The sequence below is a fragment of the Podarcis liolepis genome (genome assembly GCF_965112155.1).
Source record: "Podarcis liolepis genome assembly, chromosome: 2".
NCBI lineage: Eukaryota > Metazoa > Chordata > Lepidosauria > Squamata > Lacertidae > Podarcis > Podarcis liolepis.
In genome coordinates, this window is record NC_139555.1 from 68,069,215 (window position 1) to 68,089,337 (window position 20,123).

The 20,123-nt window shown below is 43.6% G+C and overlaps 1 protein-coding gene across 7 annotated transcripts; it reads left to right on the forward strand.

The window, feature by feature from the left end:
- Positions 1–734: 734 nt before the first annotated feature.
- SIMC1 (SUMO interacting motifs containing 1) lies at positions 735–19,977 on the forward strand. 7 transcript variants are annotated; one of them, XM_083488360.1, is made up of 10 exons: positions 735–1,075; positions 8,682–9,431; positions 10,289–10,518; positions 11,526–11,595; positions 13,332–13,480; positions 13,777–13,962; positions 15,396–15,524; positions 18,281–18,440; positions 18,660–18,744; positions 19,533–19,977. In XM_083488360.1, exons 1-10 carry the CDS (start codon positions 953–955, stop codon positions 19,748–19,750), a joined length of 2,100 nt encoding a protein of 699 aa, XP_083344486.1. In that variant the 5' UTR covers positions 735–952; the 3' UTR covers positions 19,751–19,977. The 7 variants fall into 7 exon arrangements, with proteins under 7 accessions (XP_083344486.1, XP_083344487.1, XP_083344492.1 ...); XM_083488361.1 differs by lacking the exon at positions 735–1,075 and adding an exon at positions 1,129–1,410; XM_083488366.1 differs by lacking the exon at positions 735–1,075 and adding an exon at positions 2,414–2,432.
- Positions 19,978–20,123: the final 146 nt, after the last annotated feature.

Sequence of the window (20,123 nt, forward strand, 5' to 3'; positions counted from 1 at the left end):
CTTCTTAACAATAACCTACAGTCCACTATCAGTACCTAGCAGGACAGCAAGAAGAGCCTGTGCCTGGTTAGGAATGCAGAGAAGCTGCCAAGTTTCTTCCAGCTAGCTGGAAGGTGAAAGGCACAGCACAGCACAGCACAGCACAGCACAGCACACCTATGCTCACATCATCTGTCACTCTGCTTACACAGAACACTTTTCAGATACCCGAGAGCTATAACTCAGGAGTGCCATACCTGTGTGTTTTAATTCAGGGGCGTCACGATTCTGAATCGATCACATCACGTACACAGCTGACTTCAGCCTGCTAAGTGCTGAGTCTGCAGAAACACCATCCCGTAGCTAAACTGCAAGATGTATCCTTGATTATTTAGGCCGCAAGATGTATCTACAGTTGCAACTGCAAGGCCAATTATTCCTATCTTGGCCTGAACTGGAGGGAAGCGTCGGTAAATAACTGTCCTGAAGCCAAATACAAGAACCTGACTCAAGCATGCCTTGATCACACACTTTCCTAGCCATGAGTGACACAGAGGATCATGTGTTTGTTACAAGCGCGTAGCTGCTTTGTGCTTGCTTTGTCTGCGCCCGATTCCTTTGGGAGTGATCAAGGCCGGGACTCTGGACCGCAGCCACAACAAACTCTTCTTTCCCCCTTTCCACCTGCTGAGAAATACAACCAAGGTCGTTAACCCCCTGATGTATATTTGTGAAGCAAACAGCGGGGGCGAGGAACTCCCTGGGGCTTCGTTAAGCCCCGCCCTCCCGATTCGGAGTTCTCAACGTCAGCGAGTCGCGGAAAGGAAAATAATAATACTGTATCGGGGTCGGTCGGATCCCAACGGAAGCGGCCAGCCCGGCTTGGCCCTATAAAGCAGCGGAGCTGGGCTCAGCCTCGCCCTTTCCGCTTTGCCACGCCCCTCGACGGGCGGGCCTGAGCAGAAGGGGCTCGATGGCCGAGGTTGTTGTCACTGAGTCGAGCTCCGATGGGGAAAGCGGCTATGATTGGTCTCCCCGCCGGCGCCTGGGCGAAAAGAGGAAGCGGAGATGGCGGCGGCCGCCCGCCGAGCCCCCGGTGAGTTGCGCCGCGAACATGGGGGATGCTGTTTTCTGGTCCCGAGGCTTGGTCTTGGCGGCCGCTGCCGACGTCTCTCCTCCTTTCTGCCTTGGGGACTCCGAGTCATTTCTCGTCTCCTTGCCCATTCACTTCTCCCCACGCGCTCCTGTAGGCAGTGGCGGGGTGCCGGGAGGCAGGCGCCGTCGGCTGAGCACACGCAGGCTTGTTCGTACGCGCCCGGGTCGCCAAACGCAGGAGAATATTGTGCTGGCTGGGAACTAAATTTGTAGGGCGCGCAGATAAAGTCGGCGTTTCCAGAGGGCATGACTGACGTCCGAAGCTGCAGCCTTCGGGTAAATATGCTTTTGGTAAAAACTATCCCATAAAGAGGAGCGCCTCTTCCTTTTAACGTAACGCAAACAAGTGTGCCTGAATGCATTTTAGTGAGGTTTGGAGTTGGTAAAGCCAGCTTTGTTATCCGTGCGATCCTGACAAATAACTCACTGCAGGCGATCCTGCAGCGCTCCCTATTGCAGAAATTTCTTGTCTCGCTCCTAAATCCCATCACCGTGGTGCTGGAGCTTGATCAAGATATTGCTGGTATGACCTTGCTCTGCCCACTTTGCCATGAGCCGATCTGTTTCAGGAGGATACCCATAAGGAAAAACCGATGCGCAGGAAGCTGCCTCACACCAGGGCAGATCAGCTGTTCTCAGCTCTGACAACCAGATCCTTTGAACTGTGGATTCCAGGGATCAAATGCTTTGCCACTAAACTGTGGTGCCTCCCAAACTCCAACTGAGTAGCAGTTGTCATTTAAAACAATGGAAATGGAAGTTGAATGCTAAAAAGGGAATCTGTGTGTGGCCAGCTAAATGGAGGGAAAAGGTCCTGTACTGCAGAAAGCTATAAACAAGGCCATGAGTCTCTCCTGACATCATGGGCAGTGCTGTAAAGCAGAGATATGTGGCATAGTAAAAGAATGGAGAATGAAATTGGGATAACTGGGAAGACGTGGAGCAATCAAATGAAGTTTGCTATGGCTAATGGAGAGGATGAACGTCCAAAGAAGAAATGGTAGCTGCCAGAGTAGAACAGTAGCTCCTGTAAGACAGTGCAGAGTGAACAATAATGGGATGTGCAGAGGTGAAACAGAATGAAATTCCACACTTGTTGAATAACTGACTACATAGTATGACATCATAATGTCAGTTACAAGTGACAGTTGCCCATGTTCTTGTAACTTCTGGGCTAAGCTATTATTATGTGTTGCATGTGACTTTTGAAAAACATTAAAGAAGCATCATTGGTTTTGAGCACCGCAACTGGGTTAATGGGGCTGATGGCTGCTATCACGTCGCCCCACTACTAAAAGGTTCTCGCTAGTTGCCAGTTTGCTTCTGGGTTCAGTTCAGGTGCTGGTGTTGACCTTCAAAGTACTAAACAACTTCGGTTCGAAAGGGCTATTCTGTCCCACATGAGCCTGTTTTGATGGTCCTTAACTAGTAGCCCCTGCCTTCTCAGTGTAGGAGGATAGCTACTGGCAAGAGGGTCTTTTTGCTGGTGGCTCCCAAATTGTGAAACTCCCTTTCCGGACCTATTAGCCTGGCACATTACATTATTTGGTGTGTGTTTTAGATTCTGGGTGAAATCCACCCTAGGTGCATGTGGGTTTAGTAGAGCTTAGGGATGCGAGTGGCGCTGGGATGCGGTGGTGCTGTGGGTTAAACCACAGAGCCTAGGACTTGCCGATCAGAAGGTCGGTGGTTCGAATCCCCGCAACGGGGTGAGCTTCCATTGCTCGGTCCCTTCTCCTGCCAACCTAGCAGTTTGAAAGCACGTCATAGTGCAAGTAGATAAATAGGTACCGCTCTGGCAGGAAGGTAAACGGCGTTTCCGTGCGCTGTTCTGGTTTGCCAGAAGCAGCTTAGTCATGCTGGCCACATGACCCGGAAGCTGTACGCTGGCTCCCTCAGCCAATAAAGTGAGATGAGCGCCGCAACCCCAGAGTCGATCACGACTGGACCTAATGGTCAGGGGTCCCTTTACCTTTACCTTTAAACCACTTAATTTATCTGCTGGGTTTTATGTTTTAATCCAGCCTTGTGAATAATTTCCCTCACCCCACATTACGATCTTGCAGTATTCTTTACTAGCTTATTGGGGGCTATCAAAGAAGAGGCAAAAGCTGTATTTCTGTGGAGAAGGGAGGAACCCTCCTCTAGCAGCCCTTTTGCTTTTTATGCTAGGCACAGAGGAGGGACCAAGCTTCTCATCTCCTTTGCCAACTCACTCTCTCCTCTGCATGGAACTCCATTCACTAACCTGCATGCAGTTTGTGTTCATCTATGACAGGGTTGGGGAAACTCAGGGCCAGGTGTTGAAAGTGGCCTCCAGGAGTCTCTGTCTGACTCTTGGAATTTTGCCTAAGCTGCCACTCATTGGCCTTGGTTTGTACTGTACTCGGTTTTTACTTGGTTTGTTTTGTCTGATTGGAAATGTGTCCTTGAACTCCAGTCGTGCCTCTTGCTGGTTTGGTTTAAGGATAAGAGAGTATGTGGATGGGTGTAGAAACTAGCCCAAGGTATAAAAATAAAATTTACATTTGTTGATTACTTCAGCCTCTGATCTTGCCCACTGCTGTGGGATATATGGCCCTTGGAAGGTTGCCTAGAAGGGAATGCATCAAATTGCTTTGTGCAACATTTCCCAAATGCTAGACAACTAGCTGGTTGTCGGGGAACTTGGCTGCACAAAGTTGGCCTGCAGGCTAGTGGATCCTCACCCCTGATTTATAGTAACCCATGATCCCTGACCATTGGTGATGCGTGCTGGGAATTGTAGCTCACCAACATCAGGAGTGTCAAACGTTCCCCACAGCTGCCATATGGTATCAAGGCACTTGGATCTGTGTCAGCTATGAGAAGCCTGGGATTGCCCTGCTTTATGTCACAAATTGGCAAACCACCTCAGTCCTCTTGCAGCTTGTGACGCTGTTCCTAGCATGGAGCTAAAGCCACTGGATATGACAAACCAGCTACCATGTCATAACCCTGCACATGACCTTGTTAGGGTGACTGGCTGGCCACCTGATTCTTATGCCTTTCCCTTTCAGGGTCTCTTCCCTTTCTGAATGCTGCTGAATAAAGGCTTTACCTTTGTCACATATGTTGCTTATTGATGGCGATCTCATTTCCCACACCCTACTAGGATCCGGCGCCATGTGAGTTCAGGAAGGGACTACAAAGGCAGGGGAGGGTTCAAGGAGCTTGATGGCTCAGGGGCAGCACATCCTCCTGCCCTGTTCGCTAAATCCCTGGAACTGTGAAGGAGCATTATTATTAGGGTATGCCAGTGAGATGGGTGCTGCTGCCAAGATGTGCAAGATAATTGTTCAGGCATGTGCACTGAGTTCTGCTAGGATGCCAGCTGGCAGGGCCAGCCTATCTGGTGAGATGGAAGGTGTGGATTGGTCACAAGCGTTGGTTGGGAAATAAGGTGGAGCAAAAGGACTGGTTGGTCCCTGCAGTGCTTCTGTGGATTGGCCCTGTGTGCCTGACCGTGGACAACATTCCCCCCCCCCCCCAATCCTGGATTCAAATTAAGGATCTCCGGTATGTAAAACGTGAGTTGTTTGAGTTCACCTCACACCGGTTGCAGGTCAGGACTATTTTGTGTCCGTTCCTTATAACTGCATGCCACAATGGAGGGCACACTTCAGGCTACTATAGTTGTCTGCTTTCTGCTGTGACTCCTTGTCTTCTACACTAGACAACTGTTACTTCTTTCCCACTGTGCTGCCTTTCATTGCTGCATTTGCTGATTCTACACAAACTCAAGATGTGACCGCAGTTGCTCTCTCTCAAGTTGTTATTCCCAGCAACAGGTATATGAAAGCATATTGCCTCTAGCAGTGGAAATTGAACGTAGCTGCCATGATTAGCTGGCAGTTGATTTTTTTTTAAGGATTATGAACTCTGGATAATGGCCTGTAGGAGCTTTTATGTCTAGCTCAGTAATTTTCAAGTGACAGGGGCTGGTAGTGACTGGTAGTGTGTAGTTTACAAATAAAGGCTTATTTATGGTATTCATGAACTCTGGCAGGAGGTGGTCTCAGCCCAGTTCCTGAGAGCCTGTGCTTCACATTATGCTACTTTTATTTGTTTTTAAAGTAGTCAGTGAAAGTTGCATCAGCCTTTTCCTTGGAACACACGGTGCATATCGAGGCCAGAGCTACTTTGAGAATTGCTTTATGCCCCTAATTTTGGTGCAGTTGGAAAATGGGGAAAATGAATAAGGGCAAGTTGTTGAGTTGAGGGAACTTCAAAATCAGAGCAGGAATGAGTCGCTCTGTATCTCAGACTCAGAAGCAACAAAAGAATTGCACTCAGACCACATTGGTTCCTTGAGGTCTGGTCACTGGTGCGGGGCTTCACTTCCTCCTAGTAGGCCAAGGCCTGAAACGTTCACTAGGGGGGGGTGGCAGTGGGTATTGGCAAAAAGGGAAATAAATAGGCCTGTGTAAAATGCTGTGTGTTGTGACTGTTTGAATCTTGCTAAAGATAATAAGATTTGCACAAATTTGCAGTTTGTTGGTTATAAAAGGAAAGAGAGGTTATTTCCTCTCAGGCATGTTGTGGTTAAGCAGAAGAGTGAGCGGCAGTTTGAACATCTCCCTCTGCCACATGCTTCCTCTTGTGTCCCCTACAAAAAGCTACTAGAAGCTTTGAGAGGTATCAGTGACAACCCAGGTAAGGAAATTGCACCCTGTGAGGGACTCTAATGCAGGTTATAAATATTGTCAAATAAATAATAAAGGAGTTGATCAAAGAAAAGTTAGGCCCTCTTGTCTCTCCTGAATCCTTGTTGTTTCCGCCTGTTAAGTGCCATATTTTTCCATGTATAAGACGCTCCCTATTTTGGGGGACTCCAAATTAAGAAAACACCCCTTGGCACTACCCGTGTATAAGATGAGCCCCAATTTTAAACCCAATTTTTTGGTAAAAAAGCCTAGTCTTATACACAGAAAAATACAGTATCTTGCAAGGGTGCAGGAGCAGCTTTTAGCCGTCTCGTTTGTAACTTTTAAAGAAATGTTGAATACTTCTGAGCTGACTTGAGGAGTATGGGTTGTAAACAGTGCTAGTCCTCCTTAAAAGTAGATGCATTGAAGCTAATGAACATAAGTTTGGTTTATAATTTCAATGGGTCTTCTCTGAGCAGGACCAGAATTGGTTACAACCCCATGTTTTTATGCAATTAGGGAGGCCTCCAGCCAAACTGGAATTCTGTTTTTTTTCCTTGTTTTTTTTTAAAAAAAAGAACGCTTCACGAATTTGCGTGTCATCCTTGCGCAGGGGCCATGCTAATCTTCTCTGTATCGTTCCAATTTTAGTATATGTGCTGCCGAAGCGAGCACAAACTGGAATTCTGTTGGCCATTTAATTCTGATGCTACTTTCAAATATCCAGAGGTTCCAGCAGGGAGAATTGAAATGGTAAAAGGAATGGCAGTTAGACACTTCCTTTTAGGTTTCAAAACTTGTTTGTAGGAAGGTCATTTGAGCTAGGGAACTGTTTCATCTCCAAATGATGTTTCTTGCTCATGCTAAGCAGCGATATCTTATTCACTTCTGCCATAATTTTAAACGTTCAACCTCAGTGCCATATTTAGGGATCCAATATGAGAGTCACATTGTCACTTCCTGAATCATAAATTTCATACAATAAGTCATTTTACTGATTTGTCTGGTACAGGGTTTGTGTGTGTGTGTATGTGTTAAGCATAATTTTCTTTTTAGGTGCCTCACCTGGGACTATTTTTCTCCTCTCTGCATCCCCTCTGGAATGTTTGTCAAAGAATGCTCCAAATAGGCTTTCAATATATAAAATCTACTTGCTATATCTTGAACAGGAACGTAGAGGAAGGACTGTTTCTCAGTGGTAGGGTGCACACATAGCATGCGAAAGATGCCAGGTTCAGTCCTTGTCATCTACAGGTAGGGTTGGGAGAGACTAGCCATCAATCCTCTCCCCAGCATTGGCCCTTTGCTGCTTCCAGCCTTCTCTCAAGCAAGGATATGGGAGCCATCTGTATGGCATCTAGGCGGGTGAGAGGACTTCTCCCCTCTGAACTACATTTGAGTAAGGCTCCTTGGAATGCAGGAAGACCACAACTTTATTGTCAGTTAACTCTTGTTTTGTATTTATGTACTGAAACCTAGACTGGGTCTGGAGGTTTTTTTTAGTAATGTTGAATTTATTCTGTGTTTGTTAGATTATTGATTTTTGTCATTTTTGAATTTAATGACGTGCTCTGTATTTTGTATATTTGCATTTTAATGTTTTGAATGTTTGAATGTTTGTGGTAAAGTAGCATATAAGTAAACTCAAACAATCAATATAGCAGAGCTAAAAAGAACAGGTATGGTATGCCTGCTAAAAACCTGTTTCAGAGCCTTCTTGCAAGAATTCATATCCTTTGCCTCTCTGTGTTGCTATTACTTTATATTTCTTGTGCCACAGAGGATTGCATGCATAATCTCCACTGTCTTTCCACCCCCACTCCTGGGGCCTGCTATCCTGACTTCTCATAACAGATTCAAGTGGGTATGTACTACCCTGTCCTTGTTGGCTTAATGTGTCCCACCTGGGACAGCTTCAGCCAGCAATTGAGTGCATCACCATTCAGAGTAATAACTCTCGCATCATCAGGCTGACTAAGTTTTTAAGTGATCACCAACAGTAGTCATAATCCAGAGTGGTAGCATTAGGCAAACAGGACAGCAGTACATCTCTCTATCCCAGTGCACAAGGCTCCCTTTACTCCCGTTTGTCACGTTTATATGAACATTTGATTTTGCCACTTGATAAGGAAATGTATGGGTGTCTAGATGCATTAATTAGAGAAAAAGCTTTGCTTTGAGCACCTGTGGGTAGTTCAGTTGGCTAGAGCATGGTGCTGATAACGCCAAGGTCACAGGTTCGATTCCTTTACAGGACAGAAGCATGATAAGCAGATTACACACCACTGGCATTCTTTTTCGCCTATGTAAATTCCCTCTGAGGTTTTTTTACTTTAATACTATCAAAATAAAAAACCCATGCATTTGAGGCATGAGCTTTGTATGATTTAGTACTGGAAAAAGGTGGCCAGAACAGACCGAGAAGGGTTGCAAAGAGCTAACTGCTGCTGTTTCTGTCATGGGATGAATTATGCAACTATGTGATTAAACTTCTTGCCATGGGTTAGTTGAGGTACATGGTCCTTGGGAAACAAATACAATAAATAAATACTAACAGCTGACACCCATGTCTGTGGGGTGGGAGGGAGAGTTGTGCACCACCAACTAATAATCTAAGTCAGCAAAGTCCATCCAAAACCAGAAGATCTTGCTGCAGTTCCACAAATATATATTCAGGCTTTATCATGGATCATTTTCTCCATTTACCCCATCATCTAATATTGGCGTAGGATAAATGCTATTGATTGGTCGGGGGGGTTCTACAATTTCCAGGGTGTGCCCCCAAACCATTTAGGATTTATAATTTTAGTCAAAGCTGTGTCATGCAGTGATGTCAATCTTTTTTTTTTCCTCTCACCCCCACCCCTTCTCTCCTTGTAGGAGATCATTGATCTCACTGGGGATGACATCACTGTAATTGATCTGACGGGGACTGAGGATGACATGATCAGCCCTCTTCATGATAGTTACAGTGCCATTCAGGACCTGAAGCACTCTACTCCAGTCAGCATGCACTCGGTGTGCTGTCCGAAAATCCTCACCACTAAAAGCACTGAGAAGAAAGTTGATGCACCAATCAGCATGTGGGACAGAGACTGTGAGCTGCCTTCCCCCAAAGAAGATGCTATAAAGAAGCAGCCCATATTTCAATGTAGCAGCTGCCCCATCATCCCCAGCTACGGTGGGGACTCTGAAAACAGCAGCCACACCACTTACAACAGTGATCTGGGCTCCTTAGGAAGCCCCCAGGTGGGGTCTGATGTTTTCTCCTTCTCTTCAACCCCCAGCAGCAGTGAATGTCAAGCCCCCTTGGACTGTGTGGAAGAGGTTCCTGGTGCTGGTCCGTCTGTGGAAGAGCCCAGCCCCCAGCATTCCCCACTACATCAGAGACATTCCCCAAGCCCCATCCCCTCCTGTTCTCCAATGAGCACATCTCCACCTCTAGCAGAAGCTAATCAGCATTTTCTAGAGGCAAATAACCCAGCACCAAATGCTGTAAAATCAGATGTTTGGGCGCCAGCGAAGCAGATCGACATCAAGGTCTGGTTGAAAACATTGCAATACTTCCAGGGAGTTCCTGTACATTACCCCTTTTTCCAAAATGTGGTGCAGGAAAAAGATGCTGAACAGGTAATTGATGGAAGAGACTAGTGCTTCAGTAGTCTGAATAAAAAGAGATGGAAAGAACCAGGCTGTATAAGAAAGAGCGGGAATGAGGTCGTGCAGGCTGAAATGTCCAGCATCAACCAAGGCTCTAGTATGTTTAACTTGATTGTGGGTCTCACAGCACTGCACAGATATGACAGCTTCACAAATAAGCATGTGTGAAAGAGAAACTCTCTAAAAGTGCAATCCTATGCATGCCTACTCAGGAATAAGCTGCACTGAACTCAATGGGGCTTACTACTTAAGTAGATATTTGCTGTAAAAGAAGGAGGCCATTTTTATTTTACATGTTTAAATATCTGAGAAGGATTCTCCCTCTCAGTTGGCAAAGACAGTTGAACAGAAATACCTTATTAGGGGGGGAAACTTGTTATGTGTTTATGTTCAAACAAATTCAAATCTCCATTCAGAAATTATTTTTATTGGAATATTTACTTGTATTTTAATTTGTAACTACTCAATATCATACTTTCCCAAATATTATTTAAATTGTAAGCAGTTTTCACTGCCTTTTAACATACTAATTTTAGGATGCCTGAAGTCCTGTGTAAATACATGCATGTGCGTCCTAAATAGTCACCTGAGAAAAGTTAATTATAAATTTGATCTAAGATTGGACTAGTATTGTATCCATTTCAGCTGCCCAGTTTGCCTTTCATTGCATTCGTATGTTAAGTTACCAATTTTATGAAATGGGGCATTTTGGAAAATTTTCTGTAGAAGAAAATAGCAATAGAAAACTTCCTGCAGAATTTTTTTCAATCCCTCTTCACTTGTGCTCAGGAATGTTATGCAATGTTTATGTTTCACTGTATCCACAGAAGAAGCAGCCTATCCCATCCCGGAAACTAAACATGGTGTTCAGCACTATCGAGGAGAAATTCTTCCAGGGAACCTTGGACTTCCTTATGGATTATGTAACCTCCCAACACTACCCGCCAAAGGAGATCACATCGTGTGTGATCAGGCAGATTCTCTTGAGCTCAGATCAACAAGATGTGCAACAAGAGACACAGAAAGATGCTTATATGTTGTTGATGAAAATCCAGTCGTACGTATCCCGTGAATTACTATTCTTTTATTTTGTGTTGATTTGCAAAGGACCATGATCCTTTCTTTCTAAGCTTTGTGGTTGTATTGTAAATTCTTCCATAGTTTTGTGTGTAAGTGATTGCTTAAGGAAACAGATAAATAGCTGCACTTGCAGAAACATACTCTTCTCTTTTAATGGTTTGAGCTTTTCATTTCTGTGAGGCCTACTCTTTATTATGAACGTTGATCATGCACCCTTCATTGAAAGGTGGTCCCAGGGCAGAAGATATATTTAATTATTTAAATAAATATTTAAATAAAAAATGAGCAATGTAGAGACTAAACAAAATAAAACAACATCAATAAAATTCACAATAAGATCATAGGCAGCTGCCATGGAAAAGCTATTTGATTAAGTGATCAAATTTATATTACAATGGAACAACTGTATGTAATAGCAGCTTATTCATACATTCAGAACATGCACCCCAACTGCATTTTATCATTGGTTAAATAATTGCTACAAGTCCCCATTCAAAGGCAGTAAGTACAATATCAAGAATGTGCACAACTGGGAGAGTGGTTGCCTTGCTCTAGTGAAATACAGTTTGCACCTTTTAAAATAAACAAATAACCAGAAGGTTCACAAAAGAGCAGGGTACTGCTGCAAAGGAAGATCTGATACTTTTTAAATGTTGTTTCAAAAAGCCTAAATGCCCTCTTCTACAGTATTTGTAAACGTTAGTGACTTAAACAGTTGGACCATAGCATGAGCTTTAATAACAGGAGCCATCACTAGTAATGGTCCAAGCAATATCATCCTGCAGGTGTTTATGACACTTCCAGGGCAGGATACAACTAATGAGTCCTATCATCAGTTGGTCATATTAACAATTGCCACTCTTCACAAAATACCACCAAGGAACCAATAGACTGGATGCTTTGAAATGTGTCTTTGATTTGCTATTGCAAAGAATGTTTGTGATAAAGATTTGATGGTATAACAGGCCTACTTCTTAATTTTAGACTTCATCCAGCAAGGGCTGACACTGTGGTATGGGACTGGCTGCTACTGCGAGTGGTAATAGAAGACCAGGTATGTTGATTACATCTCACTGTGTGGGATGGGTGGTTTTTAAGAAACTATCATTCTGCCAGCCTTTGCTTTGCAACTAAGAGAAGGGTTCCCATGCCAGACACTGTACTAACAAACTGGTCTTGAAGTCAGCCTGATTGGCAGGGACTGCTTTGCATTTGCTGCAGAAAAAGAGGAAGGAAAGTTACCTGGCTGAACATCTTAGTCACTGTCAATAAATCAAGGCTTGCCAAAGGACATTTTGTGGTCTCTTTGATTTCGGAAAGACAGGAAAGAGAACCAACCTCAAGTGGCTGAAGAAATTGTAATGCACTTTAAAAAAAAAGTAAATGCCCAATGCATTTCAGCCAGAAGAGGCAGAATGATTTGATTCTCTGCCCCTGCATTCTGTGCTAGGTTCTTCTAACCACCCCCAGAGCTAACTGGGGGGGGGGGCACATAGGGAGGAGGGAGGAAACTTGTGCATTCTTCACAGCACACAGGCTATTCAACTGCTGTTGATTATATGCTCTTCCTGCCAGGCTGGGTTTGTTTGTTTATTTGTGTTTGTTTGTTTGTTTGTTTGTTTGTTGCTGTTCTTACTGTTCCCAAAACCTGGCATTCCGTGGTCAATGCCATGTATGATTTATCACTACTGAACTGTTGTTGTTGTTTTGGCTACATCCCAAGTGCTTACACAAAACTGGCATGGACCACTCCTCTACATGATTGTTACTGAATGAGGCACTTTATTTTTAGAGCAGGGCCAGGGAACCTGTGGCCCTCAGATGTTGTGGGACTCCCAACTCCATCTGCCATTCCTGGCATGGCCAATGGTCAGAGATGATAGGAGTTGAATTCCAGCAACGTTTGGAAGGCCGCAGATTCCCCTTTCCTGAGCAAGGGCCATTAATGCTATTATTTTTGTCTCCACTCACATGTAGATCTGCTTTATATATTTGGGGCAAATGCTTCAAATTCCTTTGTGCCTCAGTCTTGCCAACATCTAGCTGTATCTACATCTTTCAGGGCCAAACCCCACATGACGTTAGTCACATATTCAAACAGTTACTCTGATATTTAAACAAGTGTGATTAATCTTGTGGCTTTCTTTTGGAGAGAAAGCAGCTATGAGGCCTCCAGATAAGAGGGTGATTTTAGAAAACCAACATGGACCCATAAATCTTGATCAAGTAGGTGTTTTGAGACCGGGGCCCCATAGCTGGCTTTTTCCCAAAAGCAGCCAAGTTTTAAGCACGCTTGTTCAAACACAGGACCAGCATCATGTGTAAGCTGACCCTCATGGATATATCCATTTTGGCCTAGCTACAATCAGGACTGTTTGTATTCCAAAATCCCATGAAATGACAAAAATCAACATACTGAAAATCTCCACTTTTGTTTTTCTCCTTTAAAATGAAAACATCTTACCTGTATGCTGGTGACGGTTGCTTGAAATGGGTGGGCCTCAGAGTTTATATAGGCCACAGCAGATACTAACAGAAGAGATCTACAGGGTTAAGCCTGGAGAGGAATGAACTTCCCCAGCTACCATGCACACTTGGCTGGTCACGAGACTCTCATAGGGTGGGGTTATGACTACGTTTCTTGTCTTATTCATGTGTAAACATTGCCTATAATTTGCATAATAGCACATGCCTGGCAGTTTCAGCCCAGGTTTTTAGGTTTGTAAGCTCATCATACAGAGGAGGGCTTATTATAAATAATTCTGTGTTTAATTTTTCTGGTACCCTTAGAAAGGAAAGTTTCCTGGGCGACTCCTCTTCTTGCAGTATGTGATCCAGACCTTGGAGGATGACTTCCAGAGGATGGCCAGAACAGGCACTCTGCACAAATCCATTGCCAAAGCAGTGCTTTCCTGTGACCATTGCTTCGACAATGTCAAGTAATTATCACTTTAATCTAGAGAGGCTTCCTGTGTGCCAAGCAACTAGGGCTTGAGAAATTTCACTTGTCACATGTTCTCTGCTACATGTGCCCTTTGGCCACTGCTGATTTTAAGAGCCTGCACGTGTGAGACCCAACCTAAAGCACTACAAATACTAGTGACTCCTCACTAGGCTAAAGCCCATAAATATATGTGGGTGACATGCAAGACCACTTGCCACAGACAAGCACCTGAGGTCATGGCAAGAGGACACACAAGCACATCCTTCACTAATACTCTTGTTTCTGTTGCAGGGAAGTGATTGAATGGCTAGTAGCTGCAGTTATGGGTATACGGGTTACGCAGTACAGAAGACACATGCAGAAAACCATTCCTTCACTAGAAACCTCCAGAGCCGTAAGCAGCAGCTCTGTACCAGAATTGCACTTAAACCAGACTGCACAAACTGATGACGTCATTCCACAATTTCAGTCCCAAACGTAAGTAGGGGAATGTACATTTTGGTCTCTTTTGCACTTTACATTGTAGAGAGGGGTTTCCTCCTAGAGATACTTTAAAGCAAAAATCCTACCTATTTAGGTGGTTATCTAGATTTCTTTCCCAATTTAGGATGACCTACCCCAGAAACAGGGAACCTGTGGCTTTCCATGTTGTTGGACTCCCAACTCCAATTGGCCAGTGACCAAGGAGGATGGGAAATATAGTTCAACAATATTTGGAGGCCCACAAGTACCCCATCCTTGGCCCTGGTGAACTAGGGAAGGACAGATTTTCTTGTAGGTTTAGTTCATTTGGTTTCAATGATGATGATGATGATGCACTGATAGTGGTGGGTGTCTGTCTATCTCAGTAAGCCTGGGATCTGAGCCTGATGAGCCTCTTCCTGTCTTCAGTAGATATCAGCAGTTTCTCATTTTTTAAATCTTAAGTTAACCATATTTGCACATCAGTTTCTAATGTTGTGAGTGTCCTCTATTTCAGAGGCTTCTACTCTGCAGCCTCTTATAGTTGTTTTAACTGCGAGTCTTTTAGTTCTTATGCCCTTACAGTTGTTTTAACTGCGTGTTTTTGTTTGTTTTTAGTTCTTATCTGTTTTAATTATCAGTTTTTATCCATCCATTATCCGTGTTTAATCTTGTATTTTATTCAGATGTTTTATCCTATGCTTGTTTCTTTGTTCTTATTTGCTCTAACAATTATCTGTTAAAAAAAATCCTAACTGCTATTTTATTTATATGTTTTTTTATCCTGGTCTGTGACCATAATAAAGTTAATTCATTCAGCAGAAAAAAGATACAAGTCCGCTCTTGGACTGGACCTCTCTACCATTACTAATGTTTACACTGTAGAAAAGATGTGCATAACCTTTGGTCCTCCAGCTGTAGTTAAACTACAACTTCTACCATTCTGGGCCATTGGTCATGATGTTTGGGGAGTTGTAGTTCAGCAACTGCTGGAGGGCCAAGGGTTCCCTACACCTGCTGTGGAATTTTTCATTTGGCTGGGACTCCATGCAGTTGTGGGAACATACTTCATGGAGGCCAGTAATGTTGCGACACATCATGTGACTTAACCAACCCCCATAGGAAGCAGATTCAAGCATTTCTATGGCTGTGTGGATTATCAGCAGAACAGAAGCAATTTGGAAAGAAGCTGCACCATTGAGAAAATGGCTTGAAACAGGCCTCGAGTTCATTAGCTTGCTACTCAAATACCCATTAAGTATCGTCAACAAGTTCTGAATGTTTCAGCTCCATCTCATGTGAAGCTGTACATCAGAATTTTCATCTTCCCTGATATGGTAGCTATGTTCTGATGGTTCTCTGTTGGTTTGGGAGCAAGACGTTTGAGACACTACAGTGGGGTAGTGTTGAGGTGATTAACACTTTCGTTCCCTGTTTCTCTGCCTTAGGGAGGTGGCATTCCTACAGAGGATGCTTTCTATAGCAATAGAAGTGGACAAGTCTCCAAACTGCAGCACCAGTAAAATTGTAGATAATGTGTTTTATTCATGGCTGAATATTCCCAAGCGGTGCCACAGGTAAGGGGTGTGTGGGTGTAAAAAATCCTTCTGTCCTTCCCTGTGCCCAACTGCCCTCATGCCCCCAGAAGACCTACTCATTATATACCTGGATGTTCAACTGTTTCTGGGCAAAGAGCAAATATTTGATGAGACTGTGCCTAATCTTGGGAGGACTAAAGGTCCTATGCAGATCTAGAGAGCCAGCAAAAGTATTTCGTTGATATGTGTCACCCAGCCTTCCCATCTGTTCTGAACAGAGAGGCAAAGAGCTGCTTTCTATCAGCAAATGCAGCAGTGGTAGACACGGGTGCCTTTTTCCTGTTGATGGGTTGCCGAGTGGGAGCATGCCCACCAGCATTTTGTGGTCTGCCTTTCAGTTCCTTTAGATATGGCAGCATTTTGTGACTGGCATCCACAGAACTTCTGCAAGATTCCCAATATGCCCACTGGCCTGAAAAGGTTTATACAAGATGATGGACAAGTGGATTTGGCTTGGGTGAAGCAGTATCACAGACAAGATGTGAGGGCCTGGTGGGCCTAATTAGCCTGTGGGCAGGACATTCCCCATCACAGCCACCAAATATGCCTGCAGGGTCATACCAAAGATCCATCTAGTCCAGTATGCCTCTTCCAACAGCAGCCAACTAGATACTTCTGAGAACCTTCCTGAAGGCATTAACCCTCTCCCACTGTTGCTCCCTTGCAGTTGGTACAGTAGTACACTGCTTCTTGAATGTGGAAGCTCCATATAGTCATTATGACTGATAGTTGCTGGTAGTTGTCTGCTCCACTAAGTTACCTTAATCATTTTAACATAAATCTTGGTTAACATTCATTACTACATCTTTTGACAGTGAATTCCATATAATCATAATCATAATAAATTTATTATTTATACCCCGCCCATCTGGCTGGGCTTCCCCAGCCACTCTGTGCGGCTTCCAACAAAATATTAAAATACAGTAATGCATCAAACATTAAAAGCTTCCCTAAACAGGGCTGCCTGTATGAAATTAAGTTTTCATATAATGTATACTTTTCTTTTGGCTGGCATGAACCCATTGCCAATCAATTATTTCTTTATTAGATGCCAAGTTCTAGTATAATGTAAGCAGGGAAAGAACTTCGCTATGTACTTTTTTCTATTCCATGCTTAACTTCATAAACCTACATGAAGACTTCAGTAGTCTCAAAGTGTAGTTTAGAAAACAAAAAAGGACAGAATCAGAGGAAATGTACGTCCACTGCCAGAGGTGTACCTGGTGGGAGAAGCTGTGAGCGAGGACATCCCACCCAGTCGGCTATTGACTTCAGGTGGCCTTACACCCAAGCAAGGAAGTTTAGGATTGCAGTCTTAATTTGTGAATGTTATTCCAATGTTGTTAATGCCAAATTCTAAGTAGCAAAAATATATATGTAAAAATGGCTATGTTTTCTTGGATATCACTAAAATGAAATGGGTGTTACTTCAAAGTAAGCTTGTTTTAGGTTTTCTACTTTTAGTGTAGAAAACAAAGAGAATTCACTCTCTGCTGATTGCTTATCATCACCTATTAACAGCCTAATTAAAGCAACATCTTATAAAATAATTCCATAGCTGTATTTATAGAAATATCCTTCCCCAACCTGGTTTCCTCCATATGTAGTAGACTTCAAACTAGACTTCAACACCCATCAAAGGCCTTTGGCTATACTGGCTTGGGCTGGTGGGAATTTGTAGTCTGAAAACATGGTTGTACCATTTTGGGAAAGCCTGCTGCAGAGCATGGTTAGGTTTTCTTTGGACAAATTAGTTCTGTATCAATCATTAATCTATTTGTACTCAGTACAGCAGGGTGAAATGAAGCAGACAAGCTTCAGTTACAGCATTTACCCACTTCTCATTACCCACTATTCATGCAGTAAACATCTTCAGCAGGATAGCAGGCCTTGCTGACCACTGAGTACACACATTCAGATAGGGTTCAGTGTGCATTCAGCTACCATGTTTCCTGTGTCTATAGCAAACTGTGGGCCCCGGGACTTCCATTTTTCTTGGATGAGTTTGTTAGCCTCAGAATGCAGAGAAGATGCTATGCCACAAATGCCCTCTTCATCCTTGCCTGCTATGGTTACTTATAGCCTGCCAACACAAATTGTAAGAATGGGTTTAGCTTACTTTTCATTGCTACTTTGAAAGAGTGGGGCCTGTTCCAGATGGGATTGTGCTTTGGGAACAGTTCTGGACTCAACTCCCCCCGCCCCCATTTTCCCAAGTGTGGCTTGGCCTGTTAAATTGGTACCAGGTCAGTGAGGCCTCATTACTCAGGTTGAATCGGCTATGCTGCTTGGGAGTATGTTTCTCGAGCTAGTTCAGGGCATTGACATATGATGCCCAAAATGATCTGTATCACGCATAAAGCTTTGGAATGCCTGCTCCCATTTGAGCCTATGCAATTTTAAAGCAGCTGAGGAAATTCCATTTCAGGTTCCATCTTATCTAGTGGTCAGGTTGGCCCACACAGGCTTTCTCTGTGCTGCTCCAGAGCTATGGCATGCACTTCCATGGGAGATAAATTTAGTATGTCCCCTTCCAATGTTCTACAGGCCGGTGATAATACCTCTGTTCCAATATGCTTTTGATAGGTTTACAACTGTTTGACATTTGATTCATTTTGCTCTTCCTTGGTTTTATTTAGATTAGTAAAAACGGGAACCTCATATTGGGCAACAGGTGGTATAGAAAATTGTGTAAAACAGAGACAAGTTATCATTCCATTGTTGTCTCCTCACAGGGAAGCCTTCCTAAGCAGTATGGAATGCCACCTCTTGCGCTGCAAAGTGTTAGAGCTAGTTTTCTACCACAGCTGCAAAGAAGCCCCTGATCTGCGCCCCTTGTCCTTGAAAAAGATTCTGCATTTTCTGAAACACTGTTCTCTGCAGCTGACATACCAGGTACGGCAGAGTTCCTTTCCATCATTTATCCCCAGAACTAAATAGTTAGTGTTCATCATTCCCTTCTGTTTTTATGTATTCTTTAATACTAGTCCAGTTTCATTCCAAACTGGGTTTACCTCTTTAAGAGACATGGATCTACCTCTTGCATTCAGAACTGTTATTAATGTATAGAATCATTCTAAAAACCAAAGTAACTTAAAACCTTTCTCTTCACAGGACAATGAAGCAACATGGCAGAGGTGGGATGAGATGCTTCACCAACTGACTTTATTGTTGCTGAGCTACCGCAGAGTAGTCCTAGGTGAGCAGCTTGTTTACAGCTCATTAGCTTGTCTCCATAGTAGCACTATATCTTGATCAGGTTATGGAAGTGTCAGCTAGCAAACTACTTGGGCCATTTTGCAGTCTTGCTCACTCATTAAGTCATGTACACAGAGGGGTGGGCATGTTTAACCAAAAAAAACCCCTCAGTTGATAGAATTGCCTGGTGGAAATCTATTACCATATATACTTGAGTATAAGCAGACTTTTTCAGCACATTTTTAATGCTGAAAAAGCCCCCCTCATCTTATACTCGAGTGAGGGTCCATCGGTGGCAGAGGAATGAGCAGCCTGAAAGCAGCCCTTTTGGGCTGCTTGTTCTTCCTCCGGCGCTGCCGCCACCAGCCTCTGCCTCTCGGCAGCACCCTAGGTAGGCAGGGGCTGGGGGGGGGGGAGAGAGAGAAGCCCCATCTGCCGTGTGTGTGTGCATGCATACGCACGCACTCTGGCCCACCAGGAGGTTTGTGATGTGGTGAACCAGCTTATACTCGAGTCAATAATTTTTCCCAGTTTTTTGTGGTAAAATTAGGTGCCTTGGCTTATATTAGAGTATATATGGTAGGTATCATCTGTCTATAGGTCCTTAAAATTGCCAAATATTAGCATTTTTCAACGTGTTTTCTGCAAACACAACAATGGATAGAATTGGAGGGGGAGACTCCAGTTTTGCCTGCAGATGCATTTATCAGGTAAAAATGTAACAGGTCCCTATCCCGCTGTTAAGTACAACCCTTACGGTCAAGTGTTTCCTACTTTTCTTTTTTATAGGGCACTTAAGAAGCTCTGTGTGTGAACGAGTAAATTTGATTATCAAGGCTGCCAGACCCAAACTACAGATCAGTGATCTTGTTGAAAGAGATTCTGTAGAGTGTGACATTGAAGATTTCCAGAATATTCTCTCTCTGACTCTGGGGCAGCCACTTCCCCAACCCATAAAGGAAAAGACTGAGCTACTCCAAGAGTTGCTTCTCGCTGCTATGAACTAACACAGGAAATATTGGAGAGCTGAAATATAGACTTCAAGTATGAACAGCTGAGCACTGAATTTTCAGATACGATTTTTAACAGTAACATTAAACCCCCATTTTGTATTCATCGGTGGACAAGAGAAGGTTGTACAACTTGATCTGCATGACAACAGAAATCGAAGATCTGTTAGTCTTTTTGTTTTGAGTTTCATATAGTTTTTATAATAAATTATTTTATTAAGTAAGAGGTGTGAGAATTTTGCATTTATAGGGACAAGAACACTGGAAATTGTTTGTTCAGTAGTAAGTATCAAAGGGCTTACTCCCTGGTATGTAGATTGCAGTTTTAGTGATGTGTGACAGATTCTGCCATTGCAGTGATCACCACATC

Bases quoted from the DNA above. Each gene is read 5' to 3' on its own strand.
- SIMC1 (XM_083488360.1), top strand. From the start codon at position 953: ATGGCCGAGGTTGTTGTCACTGAGTCGAGCTCCGATGGGGAAAGCGGC. The intron at 13,481-13,776 runs GTAATTATCACT...TTTCTGTTGCAG, and splicing joins CATTGCTTCGACAATGTCAA to GGAAGTGATTGAATGGCTAG. The intron at 15,525-18,280 runs GTAAGGGGTGTG...GTCTCCTCACAG, and splicing joins ATTCCCAAGCGGTGCCACAG to GGAAGCCTTCCTAAGCAGTA.